We start from the raw sequence: 20,663 nt of genomic DNA, 5'->3' as shown, positions 1-20,663 counted from the left end.
CGTTGTTCATTTATCATTTTCTGTCAAATCCAATATTTCACAGGGACACAGTACTGTAAACCTTAGCACTTCACCATGTAATCCCATTCTTAGCGTTTTTCTCTTTGTCCCACTAATATTTTTTTGTGCTTCAATTGAAGCTACTTTATTTATTACGTCTTTTCTCTATGTTATTATTATTGTAATGTTCATCTGCTATGAGTAATACTTCACATACAACTAAGACATCCTACAAACTATTCGAAGACAAGTCTGTAAAAAAATAATTCCCCGTTTTATTTCTACAGCACGCTCTTGATCACAATGAATTAATGTGGTATGGAATACCTCGTGGTCTGGTCATATTTAAATGTGATTTGCAGAGTATCCATGTAGATGTAGATATTTTATACTAGTCAGAAGAAGTCAGACGGTTCTATATAAACAAAGAGGTTAGTGTGGCTTACGTGCGGACGTTGGTGGTGGAGAAGACAAGACAGGGAGCAGCTAGCAGGGCGCTGGCCATCCACACTGCCAGTAGGGCCAGCAGGGCCCTCCGCCGCGTCATGCGGTGCTGCAGCGGCTTCACGATCGCCATGTACCTGCGACACATACATATCATTTCGGAAATGCAGTAACTATGTACCTGCAATGCACACACACATTGTATAGGTCATGTACCTTAATACCTGCAACACACACACACACATCCCCAGACACACACCATACTACGTGGGCCACATGAATCCCACGTACGTCCAACTCACTGACATTATTGCTGCTGCATGACCTCCATGAACCTTGAAGACACACTCACATTACGTGGGCAGCATGATTGCTATGTACAGTCGTGCACAAAACGATCGAGACCCCTCGCCTTTTCGTTATGCTGATCCGCACAGCTTTAAAGTCTCCCACACAGCATAACAGGCAAGGTGACGAAGTGCTACCAACATACTATGCAAGTTCGCTCAGCTGATGTGCTGAGATAGCTAGCACAGGACAAACTCGCGCTTCGAAGACGCCACAGCATCGTCTGCCACCTCTTCGTGGGAAACGAAATACCTCAAGTATAAGCCAATGTGTTGTATTCGCATGTCTGTGACTATGACTTGGAGCTAAAGTGTGATTATGGATAGTACGTATGCTCAGATTGCGAATCTAACACCATGAATAAAGTCAAGGGGAAATGAATTAGGCGTCCTTCCTCTTCCGTAACATCAAATATATTTTAGTTATTCTTTCTTAAATTGACTGCGCAGAAAATCATTCACCAGAAGTGAATAACTTTTTAGCAACACCAGATGATATTAACAGCTTGCCGGCGCGGGTTAGCCGTGCTCTCAACGTCGTCATATCGCGGACCGCGCGGCTGCTTGCGCCGACAGCTCGAATCCTTCCCCGGGCATGGATGTGTGTTAGGTTAGGTAGGTTGAAGTAGTTCTAGGTCCAGGGGACAGATGACCTAAGCAGTTTGGTGGCATAGTTCTTAGAGCGATTTTTTGACCTTTCGCGTAAATTTTCTTTACATAAACGGCCGTATCTTTAGATTGCGTTGACATAGCTCACTTTTTTACACCACCAGGGGACCGTATACAGCAGGAAGTGCGATACATTTCCGCTTATTATGTCCACCAGTACTCGAAGTAAACGGATTTTAAGGCTTGGGTAGAAAAATAGACGGTCAAGAAAGTGAGACTAGTAAGGTTCCATTTTTACCGATTTACGTGACGAAATCCTAACAACGAAAATAGCTACCACAATTACTGAAGATCAGGGCCGCATAATAATTTCCCCTACTCTTTATTCGAAATGTTCCAGTTGCAGTCGATACATCAGCATATTAATCGTAGCTATGCTTTCGATCAAAATCACGTTTACAGGAACGCAAATAAAATCCATTTGCCTATACACGTGGTAATTCAGATCCCACTATTAATCACACCGCGTTTTAGATGTGCAAGCTTTCCCATTGCTAGCTACCTTAAGGAACACTTCGGCTCTAAAGGAGAATTCTAAACATTGTAGAATACGTTTGGCAGCTACGTCGTCGTTTATTTCCTGGGGTGGTGCAGAATTATCCTACTACATTTACTCGCTAATAACAGTTTTTTGTTATTTCGATAAACATCCCGAATGATTGTCACATAAGCGTTGACATAAAGCCAGACAATACATGTTTTTGAGCCCAGAAAGCTCTATGCAACAGAAACTGTAGATCATTTTGCCATTTTCATTGCGAAATTGCCGGCTTATTCATGTCTGGGGTAATAATAGAGGGCTGTTTGCCTGGGTTGTCTGCTAGCGTAGTGAAAGGTGTTTGCTACTGCAAGGGAGGTCTGGTTTGTTTTCGGTTCTAATCTCGATGGAGGCAAATAGACTATCAGTAAAGGAATTTTAAGAAATTCTCGCGTCCCCAATACGTTTTAGCGCTATATATACTGTGTACCGGCGCCCTGTGGATGTCGATATGAAATCCTTGTAGAATTTCATACTTGTTACTGCCTACGTTTTTCCGCTTCTGTCAGTAATTGAATTGACTTAAGTGTGGCACTGAATGATTTTTAACTGAATTTCGTTATGAATCTTCACGCACTGCTAAATTTGTGCACTTTCATGGAAGGTCAGCAACGGTAATTCAGTATGACTGGTCTGAACGTTGACACAGTCCATTTCGCGGCCGGATGCGCATAATATTTTGCTAATTCGTAGTGATCTGGGTTACTTTGTCTTACTAAAACAGTTATGTTATCTCGATAAGCTGAAATTCATTTTTATTAGTACATTTCGTACTAATTAGCGTTTCTTCTTTCATTTATATCTTATATTTAGGTGTTGTGTTTAACACACTAATCAGCATTAATATAGTCTTGCACATGATTAAAAACAGTCTGACAAATTTCGGATAGTTTTTCAATTTCACGCCTGTGCATAGTATGTTGGTAGCACTCCGTCGCCTTGCCTGTTATGCTGTGTAGCAGACTTTAAAGCTGTGCGGATCAGCATAACGAAAAGGCTAGGGGTCTCGCTCGTTTTCTCCACGACTGTACCTACAATACATGCACAAGCTACATGGACCACACTATCGCTCTGTACCTTCAACACACATACAAACATTCATCAAATGTTGCAACTTCAACTATGACATATGGTACTGCAGGTGCTGATTAGATATCTTGTGACTGCAACACATATATTACATGCTATAACTTCCTGCACGTCCCAAGATTCTACAGGACAATAATTTAGCCAGACAAGAGCCAAATACACACCCAGTAAGTGTTACAATGCATAGCACACCATGTGGTTCTTCAATCGACACTCGACTTTTAGTTACTTGTGACACATTGTGTTTGTTGCACCAGATTGAAAAAGAGATAATACGGCGATGAAGTTTCGATACACGAACACCTTCCCCTTCTGATATTCGTGTTCACAATTAATCTTCTTCTCAAACTTTAAATATTAACGTACATATAGAATATATCATATCTTTATTACAAAATGTCGAAGACCCTGCGAATGTAGATTCCGAAAAATTCAGTTCTCATTATTCTATACCACATCCTTCTCTCTCTTAAAATTGTTGATAGCTATAGATACACTGGTGAGTGACTGCTGCATCCGGCGGGACACAGAGGCTACGTGCTGTAGTTTGTGTCATTTGAGTCGCCAGCTCAGCGGTCGTTAAGCGGCGAGAGGGCGTACTATCAAAACCGTAGTTTCCGTCTGGCCTATAGCGAACAACACCTTTGTCGCTCTACTTTGCATCCCTGTCACACGGACGGGAAAAGAGTGTTGCTCGTATCCTTGCGCTCGCCAGTTATTTGTGTGCCCTTCACAGCAAGGAGAGTCGACTGGAGAGTCAATCAGCAGGTCTGCTTCTGGAGCCGACTCCTAGCCTTCCAATTAAAACGAGCGCTGGCGGATAACAGTCTTCAGCCAGTCTCTGACGACAGCTTCTCGTCCACTACTTCATCGTTTCGCGAATGGACTCTGAAGAATTTCATGGAAGTGTCTATCAACAGGATTAGAAATTTGGTTGACAGGGGTACTAGTCAAATTGTGTATATGAGATCTGATCTCGTCCAAACGAGAGTGAAGTATTGTATGTAATTGATTCCGTAATAAAAAGAGCGAACTTCGACTCTCAACAGTCGCTCAATATTTGTGTTAGTCGTAGTCACCATGTTGGAACTGCTATAATCTGTTTTACGCATATGTAGCGTAGTCCGCTGAATCCTATTCAAATCTCGTTGCTAATGTGTATTCTGCAACAGAGTACAATACAGCAGTGATGAATCAGAAACGCTGTCACACAAGCAGGTATAAGTGACTTCGAGTTAAAAAATTTTATGTAGCATATTTATTTATTTAGCGTATGGCGTTACATATGAACAGCGACTAGCAATTGTGGATTACATAGTTTTACAAAATTTTAAAAAATATATTTATTTCATAATTTATAATTTAAAAAATAAGTCTATAAATTAATATCTAATTTGTCGATCCATTCAAGGGCTGCCTCTGTCACTTCAAAGAAATCTTCCAAGTTCCCATGGTATGCTCTTCTGCTACAGCTTGTTACAATGTGATCGATCGCCTGCTGTTCATTTCCACAGTCACATTGAGAAAATGAAGCCCTTGCCCATCGGTAGAGGTTTTCAACACAGATGCCGTGACCTGTGTGGATCCGATTAATTGTCTTCCAGGTACGTTGCGTTAGTTCCATACCGGCTGGTCTTTGGAGGGTCTGATGTTCCTCATGGGCAATAGTGTTCCACATTTCTGTCCACTTTTTGTTGATACTGAAAGTAGCTGCCTGTAGCGATTCTGCCAGTAGGACAGATGGCTGCCTAGATTTTAATCGGTTCATTCGGAGTGCAGGAACGTCAGAGTGCGTTGGAAGCTCGCGGATTTTAAGTAAGTTTTGGCATTCTTTGAGGAGGGCATTCTGTCTTCGGAGGTCTGGTGGCGCGATGTTGCTTTATGTAACATAAAGTGCCTTTGGGAACAATATCACCATACCGAACCACTAGTTTAGGATCTAGTGCACTAACCAGTATTCCATCTAGTGTGATCCCGAGAGGCTACAAGACATTTTCTGGCTAAGACGTAAAGTTTCCTGCTTCTATGTTTGTCACATATCGTCTGCGGCTTCACCATAGTGACATTATTTACTTATCTGCATCATCACCTTAAACTTGCAGGTGGGTCGTCCCGTCACCAAAACTACCTGTTTCATAATGATTGCTGAAGTGCGAGATGCTAACATACATAGCGTAATTGACGGTGGTGTAGATAGGGACTGTCTACAACTATAATGTGCAAGTAACTTTACGATGTGAGGTGGAGGACATTTCTGGTACCACTGTAATTTTCCCCTCCCCCTTCTGTTCTCGAATCGAATATGAGAGAAATTCATGTAGATAGACCTCCGTACGAGATTTTATTTCTCTGGTTTTCTTGTACTGGTCATTTCGCGAAATGTATGTAGGAGGAAGCAATATGTAGCCCGACTTTTTTTGGAAGATACGCGCTCGGAATTTAGCATAAAACCTATTCTTGATCCGCAACGCCTCTATTGTAGCGACTGCTACTGGGTTTTGCTTAGAATCTCCGTAACTCCCACGCATTTACTAAACGACTCTGTAATGTTTACGCTGCTCTGAATTTCACAGACGAAGAGAGTGAGCTGAATTTCGCAAGATGCCTGTTTTTGAAATCCATGTTGTTTTTCATAGGGTAGATATTCGTTGTCCAGAACCAACATATTCCATAAACCTACAACATACTGACATCAGGAATGTAAGTCTATCATTATGAGCACCTGTCCGACGACAGATAATGAGCTTCGTTTTTTCCAAACAATGGCTATCCTTCGTTCCTCCAATGACGCACTGCTAGAAGGAGAGTAGTTTCCTATACATAATCTCTGTATAAACTGACATGTATCTCATTCAGGCTAGTTGCCTTTCCACTGCTGAGCAGCCACTGTATCTCATACGTCAACAATGTGCTAGTAAGGATGTGTTTGTGGGGAAGAGCTAGCCAGGATTATCAGTCGTCAACAAGTAATTATACTCGCCTTCGTAGCTGACAGGTCAGCGTAGATGGCTGCCAGTAGGAGGAACCGGGTTCCACCCCTGGTGCTGCCAAGGACTTTTCCTTGGTGGAAGGACTGGCGTGAGGTGCACTCAGCCTCGTGATGCCATTTGAAGAGCTACTTGACCGAGTAGTAACGTCTCTACCGTCTGGAAAGTCTCTACACAGCATCCGCATGACGCCGCAATGCAGAGGATGGGAAGGTGACCGGTAGATATCCCGTGACCATCACGGCCTCGACAGGGAGCTCTTTATCGTTATGATAAGTAATTAGCTGGACTGCTAGTCTCACATACCGCCAGAGTTATCAAGGAGCCCTAACTACTAGGATAGAAATTTTATGTTGGTCTCCTTTTTTTGGATATGTAATTGAATTTCCAGAATATTTTCTGCATAAATAGTTAGTTACGCTCAAAACCTCGTTACACTAGTAAATTATGTTCACTGACCTCTGTTCTTGGATTCGCAATTGCTTAACTAGAACACAACATAGAAGTCTGCAATATGATTTCTGGCGAGTATTAAAGGTTACCGGTGTTTTCAGAAGTACTAACGTACTGTCTTCTCCACTTCGTCTGTATTATTAAATCCCCTTTCTTTAAAACTGTGGAATTTACACGCCATTATTACAGTGAACACTCACCAACCAATCAAATACACACACACACACACAATACTCAAAAATTCTTATTTGTTACTTAAAATTAAAGTTCTACTAAGCAATGCTTATTGTTTAACCGACAATACTAGTAAAGCATATTCACTGATCAATCTAAAAGGAACGCTCGTGTATTTTAATTGAAAAATGTTTCATAATGTGGAAACATGCTGAAGGACAAAATGAGATGGAACTCGAGAGCACACATTCACTACTGCAGAATCTGAAAATACATTTTTCTGTTGACTGGAATATCACTAACGTGGAAATACAAATGTCGTGACTACCCGCAAATCGTTACCCTCATGTTTCTTTTTTCCTTTTCGTTACTATAGTTATCTTAAGTCTCATTAGGACATTAGTTGTAGCTCCACGATTTTATGTTTCTCCACTTTTCTATGATTCTCTTTACCCAGTGAACATTTAAAGCTTTGACTCCTTAGTATCCGCCACGGGAAAACAATTTCCACTATGGAGGGTACTGATACTTACATAGTTGCCAAATGGGCTTGGTTCCGAATCTCTTTGAAGTCAGACGTATCTCTCTACTTTCTGGTTTCTTTATGTCCAAGTGAATATCCCTTTGAAATTTGCCTCGACAGTCAATATCTTCCCTCCGTTATCAAACTCAAAAATAATTTGATAACCCGAATATCTCGCACACCTCAAAATTGTAACTGTGCAGACCAAAGCCAGAGCCCAACGCCGTCTCCAGGACGTTAGCCGCAAATAGGGGATGCAGTATTACACCATACAGACAGCGTCTTCAATACCGATTTAGTTTTCCGGACGCTAACCGTTCTCCAGGAGGTGTGAGAGTGCCTGAAGAACGCGGCAATATTGGTTTTCCATATTAGAACGAGAGCTTCATGATACTGAAAATTTGCAGCAGTGCTAGTCATTAGCAATGACAAGACCACTCTAATAGTGTATAAATCCCCCAGCTAGTAGAGCAGGTCATCGTCACGGCAGGGTCATACACGACACACCTTGTAATCAGTCACCACTGCGGGGCTGACGACGGGTTGCTGACGCAGTTACCGTCGTCGCAGCCTGGTTGCGAAGCAACGAAAGCGGTCTGATCTCCTCGTCATCAGGCCCCCTACACTCTGCTGGTGTCTAAATGGTCCGAGGCACAAACGGAGGTCTATCCAACTCTGTACCGCTGGGATCCCACGCCGCCTGGCGCAACGCCACAGCAAAATTGGAAAATTTGGAAATTTGTGGTAAGGTCTTATGGGACCAAACTGCTGAGGTCACCGGTCCCTAAGCTTACACACTACTTAATCTAACGTAAACTAACTTACGCTAAGGACGACACACACACCCATGCCCGAGGGAGGATTCGACTCTCCTACGGGGGAAGCCGTGCGGACCGTGACAAGATGCCTAGAACACTCGTCAGCCCCGCGCGGCAACGCCACAGCCAACGGTCCAGAGTTCGTACCCTCGGCAACATCACTGTCTATCGCGTCATTTGGATACGTGCCCACCACGCAGTAAGGGGTCGATAGACTGCCGCCTGCTGATAGCCAATGCTGAGTGCTATGACCAGCCGGCACCACTTCAGGATCCAGTGAACCATGTAAGCACACTGCCTTCCAGCAGCGTGCATCAGCTGCAAGGACTACCGCCATGCTTGTTGCACCGACGTGGGGGCATCATATGTTGTGTCCAGGACGAGTGCGCTCACATGTAGGTGTTCGAGTCTAATGAAATAAGAAAGAATTGTTACGTTCAACGACTGTTTTGCTGCAGCCATCCACTATGAACCCCCGTCTTCATCACCAGCAAACAAACCCAGGCTACCTCAGGTGGGAGTTGAACGCCTGCTGACAAACACGAATACGCTCCCACCACCCAGAAGCGGTCATTGCACCCCCGACCGACCACGTTCTGGTGTCAGAAGCGAGATGGCGTAGACGGACCAAAGTAGCAAAGAATCAGCGTGGACATCACCCACATCTGTGAGCAGCAGCTTGCACTTCAGTTTAAAACTACTTGTGGGATTCCGCACATCCTTGGGATGTACCTTTCCCAGAATTTTCCTAGAATATCAGGATTATAGTGTTGTAGTATTCAATAAAAGGCCAAGGGTTGAATCGTTAACGCCTGTAGCATGCACTCGGTACATTTTACCTGGGTACGCCACTCTGTGCACTGAGTCACACACCACAGTGTGGTGGTTATGCCACTGAAAAGGGCACTTTGCCAGTCAATGTCGAGAGTGCAGCTGGCTCAGCTGAGATAAACTTGTGTTCTCTGAAAACTATGTAATGCATCAGAATAGCCATTGGGTTTTTCATTGAATAGTAATTTTATAGAGTAGAATGAAGGTTCTAGGATGAAAAAGGATGATACGCGTACCACATATATCAATAATTAAGGGTACATATCACGTAGGATTTGAGGTTAGAGGTAATAAGTATATTTCATGTATATTAGAATAAGTCGAAACAAGACCCCTGGGCCGGCCGAAGTGGCCGTGCGATTCTAGGCGCTGCAGTCTGGACCCGCGAGACCGCTACGGTCGCAGGTTCGAATCCTGCCTCGGGAATGGATGTGTGTGATGTCCTTAGGTTAGTTAGGTTTAACTAGTTCTAAGTTCTAGGGGACTAATGACCTCAGCAGTTGAGCCCCATAGTGCTCAGAGCCGTTTGAACCAAGACCCCTGGAATAGGCAACATTCCATTAGAACTACTGACAGCCTTGGAAGAGCCAGTCCTGACAAAACTCTACCATCTGGTGAGCAAGATGTATGAGACAGGCGAAATACCCTCAGACTTCAAGAAAAATATAATAATTCCAATCCCAAAGAAAGAAAGTGTTGACAGATGGGAAAATTACCGAACTGTCAGTTTAATAAGTCATGGCTGCAAAATACTAACACGAATTCTTTACAGACGAATGGAAAAACTGTTAGAAGCCGACCTCGGGGAAGATCAGTTTGGATTCCATAGAAATATTGGAACACGTGAGGCTATACTGACCCTACGACTTATCTTAGAAGATAGATTAAGGAAAGGCAAACCTGCGTTTCTAGCAATTGTAAACTTAGAGAAAGCTTTTGACAATGCTGAGTGGAATACTCTCTTTCAAATTCTGAAGGTGGCAGGGGTAAAATACAGGGAGCGAAAGGCTATTTACAATTTGTACAAGAACCAGACGGCAGTTATAAGAGTCGAGGGGCATGAAAGGGAAGCAGTGGTTGGGAATGGAGTGAGATAGGGTCGCAGCCTCTCTCCGATGTTATTCAATCTGTATATTGAGCAAGCAGTAAAGGAAACAAAGAAAAATTCGGAGTAGATATTAAAACCCATGGAGAAGAAATAAAAACTTTAAGGTTCTCCGATGACATTGTAATTCTGTCAGAGACAGCAAAGGACTTGGAAGAGCAGTTGAACGGAATGGACAGTGTCTTGAAAGGAGTATATAAGATCAACATTAACAAAAGCAAAACGAGGATAATGGAATGTAGTCGAGTTAACTGGGGTGATGCTGAGGGAATTAGATTAGGAAATGAGACAATTAAAGTAGTAAAGGAGTTGTACTATTTGGGGAGCAAAATAATTGATAATGGCCGAAGTAGAGAGGATATAAAATGTAGACTGGCAATGGCAAGGAAAGCGTTTCTGAAGAAGAGAAATTTGTTAACATCAAGTATAGATTTAAGTGTCAGGAAGTCGTTTCTGAAAGTATTTTTATGGAGTGTAGCCATGTATAGAAGTGAAACACGGACGATAAATAGTTTGGAGAAGAAGAGAATATAAGGTTTCGAAATGTGGTGCTACAGAAGAATGCTGAAGATTAGATGGGTAGATCACATAACTAATGAGGAGGTATTGAATAGAATTGGGGAGATGAGGAGTTTGTGGCAAAACTTGACTAGAGGAAGGGATCGGTTGGTAGGACGTGTTCTGAGGCATCAAGGGATCACCAATTAAGTATTGGAGGGTAGCGTGGAGGGTAAAAATCAACTCTTTACTAATTCCTCACATTCCAAGTGATTTCTCCACTGACCCCACTTCAAAAGAGACCAATAGATGAATACACTAAGCAGATTCAGAAGGATGTAGGCTGCAGTACGTACTGGGAGATGAAGCAGCTTGCACAGGATAGAGTAGTATGGAGAGCTGCATCAAACCAGTCTCAGGACTGAAAACCACAACAACAACATAATATGTACTCTTGGTTAACGTGTCCACCAGGATGTAGTCAGTAGGTAGTACTGTGTTTGGCAAGGTAATTTTAAGCAATGGTACAGCGCCAATGAGTTAGAACAAGAATGAGGAGACGAAACAGCATTGTTTGGTTAGATTTTGCTGTCTTCCCATCAAATGGGATTCTCTCATAGAAAAAAGGACAGCACTGAGGTGTCACACGGATGTAAAAGTTCGTCATGGGTGACTTCATCATTTAAACTGCTCCTAGTCCCACTAGAAGCAATGTTCATGATAGTGATATATTCACCAACAACAGACGACCAAGCGAAGAACGGGGGATTTTTTTATACGGCACAGGTGGAGCTGTAGCCAGCGAAAACCGACAATTATGGAATTATTGGACAGCGCTGGTGGAGCTGGTACAGCGCGTCTAACTGCGAGAATTATAGGATTAAAGACAGCACAGGCGGAGTTGATATAGAGCATGTAATTGGGTCACTGGTACTGGAGACCTTCTGAAGTGGGGTCAGTGGAGAAATCTCTTGGAATGTGAGGAATTAGTAAAGAGTTAATAAAAATAGGAAACGCTATTTGGTTACGAAAGTTAGAACAGATTCTGCAGCCACGATGGCTCAGAGACCGAAGTAATGCAAGGTTACCACAGATTTCTTATTGTTGAGAACAATTTTTTCCTAACTACTAATATATAAAATGTAAGTACGGTACATTTGTACATAGTACAATCTCCAAAGTTCATGCATGCCACCTATAGAAAGTGTACATACATTTCAGTTCACGTATATCAGTTTTGTTCCCCATAAGTTAATGGAGAGCATCGCTCATAGCACATGTATTCTACCTGTCGTTGGGTAGAGTTACTGTACGTTGTAAATTATAAAGTGAACGTTTGGTGACCGGGATTCGACAGAAAGTTAGGAAAGACCAAAGAACTCTCTTGGTTGGAGCGATCGGCCGCAGGTTGTCAACATCGGTTTGCCTTCTATGAACAGGACAACAACAAGAGGAAACAGACAACGGAGACAGCTTGCAGAATAACAGGTCCAAAGTAAGACGTAGTGGGCTCTGACTCCAAAACAACGGTGTGTAATAAGAACGATATGAGAGCGTACCGAATACACAAATAAGACAAAACCAGTGCACGACTAACTTCATAGTCCTGTCGCGGGCACTAATTGGCTAGCAAGGGCGGGGGGGGGGGGGGGGGGGGATGGGGCTGCATGGTCTTTCTAAGGCATCGCGCGGCGCGGCCAGTGGTGCAGAGGTGGTACCAGCGCTCGCAGACGTGGCAGTGCGGTCTAGCAGCCATCATAGAGCTCCACGTCCTCTGACAGGCTTTCAAATTTATTGTCCAGGATACCAGACCGCTCCCACCTGAAATGGGCTCTCAGACCCAGAAGTGTCGTGGACAGTACTTGAGAATTGGAACTGCTGACACAGTTGGTGTCCCAGCATTTCAATCCGCCAGCTGGTGGGAGGAGCTAGCAGCCTCCAGCAACATTATGGGATGCGACGATGTGAGCGACGGTGGCCGAAGTTTCTGAGTCCTTGGGATACGCCAGCTGTGTTCTGGGGTGCAAGTTGTACATGTGTAGTGTTCGGGTCAGCAAAGGCGGACTTTCCAGGTCCGATGGGGGCACCAACAGTGGTGCAGTCAACAGTCGTGGATGGAGTTGGCTGTAATGATGCAGCCCCAAAACCCTGGGAGTGACTATCGTAAGGTGCCGCTCATGGGTGGAAACCACCGTAGCCAGCGTCCACGCGTCTTTTGCCCTGTACAAGTGTGCCCACACTGCTGTGCCCAATGCTTAGCATACAGTATACCATGTCCGTGGTTAGTGGGTCTGTAAGGCTATAAGATGGAGGAGAGTATGCAGCTACTATCCATGGTGGATCTCCGTTGGGCTACCATCATGGACAGGGGTGGTTCTGTATGTGCTTGGGAACCTCAGGTAGTACAGATGTAGCAGTTTTGTGTCACACTACTTTAACATTTCTTGTTTAAAATTCTACACCATATGCTTCGTCCTTGGAGGAGAGATGAAATGGCGGAATAAATAAGTGTTTGATGCCATTTGAAGAGCAGAAGTGCTCCAAAGACGTCGCCGTGAATTACGGTCCACTCTCCAACACGATGGTGCAGGGAAGCTCCTTCGATGGCGAGAATCTGAACGAGTGCATTAATTTTGGCGTCTGTTGTAGCGCACACCATGCTGGCCACATATGAGCAGTTAGAGTAAGCGTCCACGCAATAAGCTACATAGGGGCCAAAAGAGGCCCACAAAGTCAAAATAAATATGGTCCCAGGGGTAACAACAGATGGCCTGTGGTGAAAGATTGGGGTGGAGCGGCCTGATGCTGAGCACAGGCGTAATAGCTGTGCACCATGGCTCTCATGCCTGAAGGCAGAGACACGGCGGCGACTGCAGCATGCATGTCCGAAGGAATATTGCACCCTACTTCTCAATAACACAGACATTGCAATATCGTATTTATCCGCTGCCAGTGGGCAAGCATCTTTCAACTAAAATGCCTCTCCTGTACGGGAATATACATCATGAATGTACGAGTGCAAGTTGTAGACAAGTGGTTGACGATATACGGAAATTTGGATCTCACCAACAGCTGTGCTCGTGATAAGCTGGAAATCCGTGTTCGATTCCACGTCTGGCACAAATTTTCATTGTTTCCATTCCATTATACAGCTGACGGTTGTCCATATTCACAACTGCGAATACGTTTCATGTTATCATCCCCAACAAGTAGATGTGTCGCCGCACAAGGGTTGAAAAATATATAGGCCACCAAAAAGCGGAATCCTAGAGTGAAAAATTAAGACGTAGTGTAATCTGGTACCAAAGAACGGCGTATAATGAGAACGATACGAGGGTGCAGCGAATACACAACTTAAGACAGGAACCACCGCTCAGCAAGCTTTATAGTGTGGTCGTGTAAACTACTTGGTCAGCAAGTGTGCGTGGCCAGCAAGTGTGCATGGCGAGCTCTGCGGAAGCGATATTAGTGCACGCAGATGTAGCAGTGCTTCTAGTGGCCGTTGTTGTGTTCCATGCCTTCCGGCGGGCTTTCTGATCGCCGATTGAGATACCAGAGAATAGGTAGAATACGATACATGAAGTAGATAAACGTAAATAAGATCGCTGTGCTAGGAAGCAGCCCTGATAGCCACTCTCTCCCATGAGGTGAAACGACACAGATACTCATTGACTAAAAAGAAAGAATTGAAGTAAGAAGTGCAAAATAAGGGCTTAAAATACCCCATCTCTGTGAGACAGAACTTGAGCATAAGAAAGGGGCACCAAAAGGTGATGGTTATGCAAAAGTTTTTGCTCCACATTTGAGTAGAATACTGTGGATGCAAAACAATTGTAATATATTAGTGCTTATGTTGCAGTCAGTTTCTCAAGCAAGAAGCTGGAGGGCCGGATTTTGCTTAGGGGGGAGGAGATTTATCAGCACAGGACAAAACCCTGTGCCTAGCACCGTCTGCAGGGCATTAGCCACAAGTAGAAGATGTACACTCCTGGAAATGGAAAAAAGAAGACATTGACACCGGTGTGTCAGACCCACCACACTTGCTCCGGACACTGCGAGAGGGCTGTACAAGCAATGATCACACGCACGGCACAGCGGACACACCAGGAACCGCGGTGTTGGCCGTCGAATGGCGCTAGCTGCGCAGCATTTGTGCACCGCCGCCGTCAGTGTCAGCCAGTTTGCCGTGGCATACGGAGCTCCATCGCAGTCTTTAACACTGATAGCATGCCGCGACAGCGTGGACGTGAACCGTATGTGCAGTTGACGGACTTTGAGCGAGGGCGTATAGTGGCCATGCGGGAGGCCGGGTGGACGTACCGCCGAATTGCTCAACACGTGTGGCGTGAGGTCTCCACAGTACATCGATGTTGTCGCCAGTGGTCGGCGGAAGGTGCACGTGCCCGTCGACCTGGGACCGGACCGCAGCGACGCACGGATGCACGCCAAGACCGTAGGATCCTACGCAGTGCCGTAGGAGACCGCACCGCCACTTCCCAGCAAATTAGGGACACTGTTGCTCCTGGGGTATCGGCGAGGACCATTCGCAACCGTCTCCATGAAGCTGGGCTACGGTCCCGCACACCATTAGGCCTTCTTCCGCTCACGCCCCAACATCGTGCAGCCCGCCTCCAGTGGTGTCGCGACAGGCGTGAATGGAGGGACGAATGGAGACGTGTCGTCTTCAGCGATGGAGTCGCTTCTGCCTTGGTGCCAATGATGGTCGTATGCGTGTTTGGCGCCGTGCAGGTGAGCGCCACAATCAGGACTGCATACGACCGAGGCACACAGGGCCAACACCCGGCATCATGGTGTGGGGAGCGATCTCCTACACTGGCCGTACACCACTGGTGATCGTCGAGGGGACACTGAATAGTGCACGGTACATCGAAACCGTCATCGAACCCATCGTTCTACCATTCCTAGACCGGCAAGGGACTTGCTGTTCCAACAGGACAATGCACGTCCGCATGTATCCCGTGCCACCCAACGTGCTCTAGAAGGTGTAAGTCAACTACCCTGGCCAGCAAGATCTCCGGATCTGTCCCCCATTGAGCATGTTTGGGACTGGATGAAGCGTCGTCTCACGCGGTCTGCACGTCCAGCACGAACGCTGGTCCAACTGAGGCGCCAGGTGGAAATGGCATGGCAAGCCGTTCCACAGGACTACATCCAGCATCTCTACGATCGTCTCCATGGGAGAATAGCAGCCTGCATTGCTGCGAAAGGTGGATATACACTGTACTAGTGCCGACATTGTGCATGCTCTGTAGCCTGTGTCTATGTGCCTGTGGTTCTGTCAGTGTGATCATGTGATGTATCTGACCCCATGAATGTGTCAATAAATTTTCCCCTTCCTGGGACAATGAATTCACGGTGTTCTTATTTCAATTTCCAGGAGTGTATTATTTCACCACTCCGACAGCGCCCTCAATACCGACCCAGTTTTCCAGGCATGGACTATCCCACGGGAAGCGTCAACATCATTGAAGTATGTGGCAGTACTGATCTTCCGCATTAGCAGGGGTATCCGACGACACTGAAAATATGCGGCATGGCTTGTCTTCCTCATAGAGTAACACACTCTGGCCGCATGTAAAACCCCGGGCTCGTAGAGCAGGTCGTTGGCACAGCAGGACCATTCACGACACCCATCTTGTTCAGTCTCCGCCGCGGGGTTACTTGTCAGATTACATCAGACGAAAAATCGAAGGAGAGACTGCGAACTCATTGTTTCTGTAAGGCAATATCTTCCCTCACCTCACGGGCTTGTAATGACCACACAAAATTCTTTTTAATTCGAGCTTTAATTATTGTAAATAAAAGAAGCAAGCAGTGCAAATTCGGATGAGAAGTGCATGTTCAGTGACCGTGACGTTTGTACAGACAAAAAAAATTCTGCAGTGGTAAGCCATTATGGCCGGTTTCTTTGTCCTGACACTAAATCCATCCATTTCTTCACAGCTGACGACGTTTCTCCAGATGCTTACGTAATTTTTCCAAAAATCGCCGAACGACAAACCACAGTCTCAGTAACCACCATACTGCCGTTGTCGAATTTCGATCTTTGTAGGTAAACATCTCTCTTTCTTACACGAGGTAAACACGATCTTCTCATAAACAACCAACATTCAAATGCGATTGTAATCCTTCTATACAGACTGTAGATGGAATTTCAACTACCTACTTCGTGCGGTTGCTTATCTGAACACATAGTAAGTAGATTACATGCCAATTCGACATTTGTTGCTTGCCGTCTTCATGACGGTGCAAGAGTGATAACCAACGGTGTACATCTGTAGCTGACACACTAGCCTACTACACTCATATTTTGTTATAAACAGTTTTGAGTGAAAATATTTTCTTGTTTCCAATAGACACAGGATACTGATTAACATAGACCAAGAAAATACCTCAAAAGTTATAACACCTGAAATCTTCATATCTTGAAACTCACGAAACTTAGAATAATTATAAAAATACACATCAAAATTAAGAATTTTCGCCAGCCGCTATGGCCGAGCGGTTCTAGGCGCTTCCGACTGGAACCGCGCTGCTGCTGCGGTCGTAGGTTTGAATCTTTCCTCGGGCATGGATGTGTGTGATGTCTTTAAGTTAGTTAGGTTTAAGTAGTTCTAAGTCTAGGGCACTGATGACGTCAGATGTTAAGTCCCATAGTGCTTAGAGCTATCTGAACCATTTTAAGAATTTTCGTTTAAGCTTCGTGCTGGTTAGTAATGTACGTAGTGGATAAGTCAATTTGGTACAACACAACTAACGCCAATATAGAGTTTGATTACTATAAGCATCGTACAGCACCTATTTTGAGGTCCGTGTATATATGAAGTGAATGGAAGGGACTGAAAATGAGGTGAGCAAGCAGCTAAACATGCGCAATAGGATTAAGGACGGAAAATCGACATGCTTTGAATTTTTTGCAGTTACAGATACCCATTTACGTAACAGTAACCCTTTTCTCAAGCGTCTGAATTTTTTGTTTTTGGGGAGTAAAGTAATTGAAAACTATTTACAGAACAGACTTGTATACAATACTCAGTTTTCCTCCTCGAACAATTTATGGACTTGGTGTGTGCACTTTATAGTACAAAGGCTAGCAACCGAGCGAGGTGCTGCAGTAGTTAGCATACTGGACTAGCATTCGGGAGAAAGACAGTTCGAACCCGCGTTCGGCCATCCTGATTTAGGTTTTCCGTGATTTCACAAAATCGCTGCAGGCAAATGCCGGGATGGTTCCTTTGAAAGGGCACAACCCACTTTCTCCGCCATCCTTCCTTAATCCAATGGGACCGATGACCTCGCTGTTTGGTCCCCACCCCGAAATCAACCAACCATGGTTAGCAGTCTTCTTTGGTTGAGTTGGAGTATTTTTTATTACAGTACTGTGACAATTTTAGTGACATCCAGTCCTTCATGCAGGGCGATCGTTAACACATGCTACCACAAAGTGGTTATTACAAATTGAGGTAGTATCATCATCACTATTAGGTATTTCACCACTAAGAAGACAGTCAGTGTATTGCGCACAGATGTTTCATGTAGACAGGTCAATGCATGTGAGGTAAATTTCGAGTTTAGCAGTTCATAGCGTCCATCCAACACTTTCCTACCCCAATGACCTCACCCTTGAAGACAACAGTAACAAATATTTTCATATTTTATGCAATCTCCGTGCGATGATGAGCCTGTTCCGTGAACGGTCCGGCGTTATCTCGAGCCTCGTGGGGTTTCACCTCATGGTTGTAAAAAGATCTAGGTGGTTGTAACGTTTAACCTAGATCAAAGTGTCTTGTGCCCTCCCAAATAACTACTTCAGGAAGGCAACAAAAGTTGTGTAATGAGGTGAACTACATTGACCACTTCATCATTAGCAATTTCGTCCCTTTGTCCTTCCTAACTCTCAGCTCTCTTCCGGTTGTGGTTTAGTTTAATTTAAAAAAGTCGCTGACTCTCAATGTCGGGGCGTATTTCTATAATAAACTTGTTTAAGAGCTGCTTGTTTTAAATCATGATGTTGTTTCCTCAAATCTTCAAAGGACACCTGTAGCTGTCCATGTCCGAAACTGTCATGTCCTTCATAGGTAGGATTCTCGCTGAATTGATTAACAGAATTTCAAAATAGTAAAAGCCCTTGGCATTCTGAAAAGCAAGACTGAATATTGCGTCATGGTGTAGTATCGATGCAGTGCAGTGACTTTAATCAGGCTTTCATCAACGTTCCATAAATTAATGTCGCGGTTCTAACGTTCATTAGTACTATCATTATTTTTAGCTCGTGTCCTATTGGAGCGCTACTGCAGCGGTAGAACTCATCAGGCGGTCGGTGATTGCTACACATAACGCGAACTCGTAGTCTACGTAGTCTATGGTGTTTTTAAAAGAGCGAACAGGCTGATTTTCTTCATGAGAAAGAAATTAAACCTTCATATATACCCATGAGACACGCATAGAATGCTATAGCAACGAATACTGTTTTCATGGTCATAGTTACCCACACAGAAATAAATTTAGAGAAACGTTTGATGCCGATTAGTAGATGAGTGTACGAAATAAAATCCTTTGTAAATTAGGCTTTTAATAGTGAAGGTGGAGAAAAATCATGGAAAACACTTGAGTAGTCCAGAGGCAAAAGCTGCTAAATGAATTTTTTGTCGATTTTGAGTTGAACATACTACCGTATACATTTTTTTCAGCGCCGACACGATGGAATAGGTTCCATGGTAAAAAAACCACTGTAAACCGTTGAAATTGTCTGTACAAAATCGTGTTCGGTTGTAAAACCTGCTAACTGCACATTGTCTTCAGTTGCAAAGCCCGCTAAATGTCCAACGTTTGCAAAACCCGCCAAGTTCAATAGACATGGCGCTCGCCGTGCCAGGACAAACGAGAACTGTTATCAGACTTACAAGTCTAGACATTCAATGCTCCTTTTCAGTTTGTTACGATTCTAAGTGGTATTTTTCTTATTCAGAGTTAGGTTGACTGCACTGTAACGAACGCGTACGCAAAAATGAAGCTCTCGCTGCCGATTATTTATTTTTTGAAAAGAATTGAAGTCTTTAACTTTATTACTTTGGATAGGGCGAGTTTTTCGTGATTATCTCAGTTTCGTTTATCGTGCAGTTAGCTTCTTTTGCATCTAGGCTACTCACTTGATAAGATGCACCGAAAGATGTCATCTGGAAGAACCTGTATTTAAAAATTTTTTTGATAAAATCTTCTGTTTCTCATGGTTTCCTCAACAGCAAGATTTCAAATGCTTCGGATGATTCTTGTAACAAAGCAAGCCTCTCATGTCCATTACCACAACATAAATAATTGGATTAATTTTTCCTGCTGAGATCATCGAAACTTACAAATTTCATTATTGCTTCCAGTTAGAAAACAACCTATAATTGTTAAAGGGTTCAGTAGGTTTATATCTAAATCCAGTAATCCTAAATCCATTCGTTGATATTCTCCGCAAATTTTATCTTTCAGGCCTACCCTTACGACGAATGGTGCTTTGTTCTTCAGAGATTTGTGATAATTTGTCGGCTATATATTTAGCAGCGCCGTCTTGTGAACGGAACTGTACCTCTTACATGGTTTATGGCGAACGCTGGAACGGTATTCTGCCTGCATTATCTACCAACAAGCCCGATGTGCTGAGATGCAACCTCATTATTGTTAACGCCTAATGACACTTGACGTGTTTCTGATGACGCTCGTCTGAACTTTCTGAATCATGTTATTAGGCTTGTTTCACAGCGTTCAGTTGTAATCATTGCAGTAGTACTTTTTCAGATTCATTGCTCACACAGAGATAATTTACTTTTTCAGCTGTCGTTCTTTGTAGTTGATTACTCTTTCTACTATTATGGATGAGTTTTGCTCTTTATTAGTGATAAATCAATAACTTTCAAAGCTGAATTATTCATCTAACTTGTCTATTGTGTAGAGGGACCACTATTAGGAAATCAACTTTTAAGACAAATGCAAATGCAAACATTCGATGTGAAAAAGAGAATTCTAGAGCTAAGCAGATCCAGTGTGTTCAGAACATTACGCAACCTAATGGAAGAGTCTTGTTTAAATGAGGAAGAAACAGGATACACTCAACAGCATAAGCAACTGGTAGATTAGATTTACCAGTTACACAGAGGCTCAGAATTTCTTCACAGAGGAGT

At 43.9% G+C, this 20,663-nt stretch overlaps 1 protein-coding gene across 1 annotated transcript in view; it reads right to left on the bottom strand.

Annotated features, from left to right (window-relative positions):
* Positions 1-442: 442 nt before the first annotated feature.
* LOC126471015 (tachykinin-like peptides receptor 86C) overlaps positions 443-20,663 on the bottom strand; it is a 130,662-nt gene continuing 110,441 nt past the window's right edge. The window contains exon 3 of the mRNA XM_050099075.1: positions 443-581. Coding sequence (XP_049955032.1) covers positions 443-581 — 139 coding nt within the window. The remainder of the gene's footprint in view (positions 582-20,663) is intronic.

The sequence above is a fragment of the Schistocerca serialis genome, chromosome 3 (genome assembly GCF_023864345.2).
Source record: "Schistocerca serialis cubense isolate TAMUIC-IGC-003099 chromosome 3, iqSchSeri2.2, whole genome shotgun sequence".
NCBI classification, from domain to species: domain Eukaryota; kingdom Metazoa; phylum Arthropoda; class Insecta; order Orthoptera; family Acrididae; genus Schistocerca; species Schistocerca serialis.
This window is presented reverse-complemented; position numbering and strand designations above follow the sequence as displayed.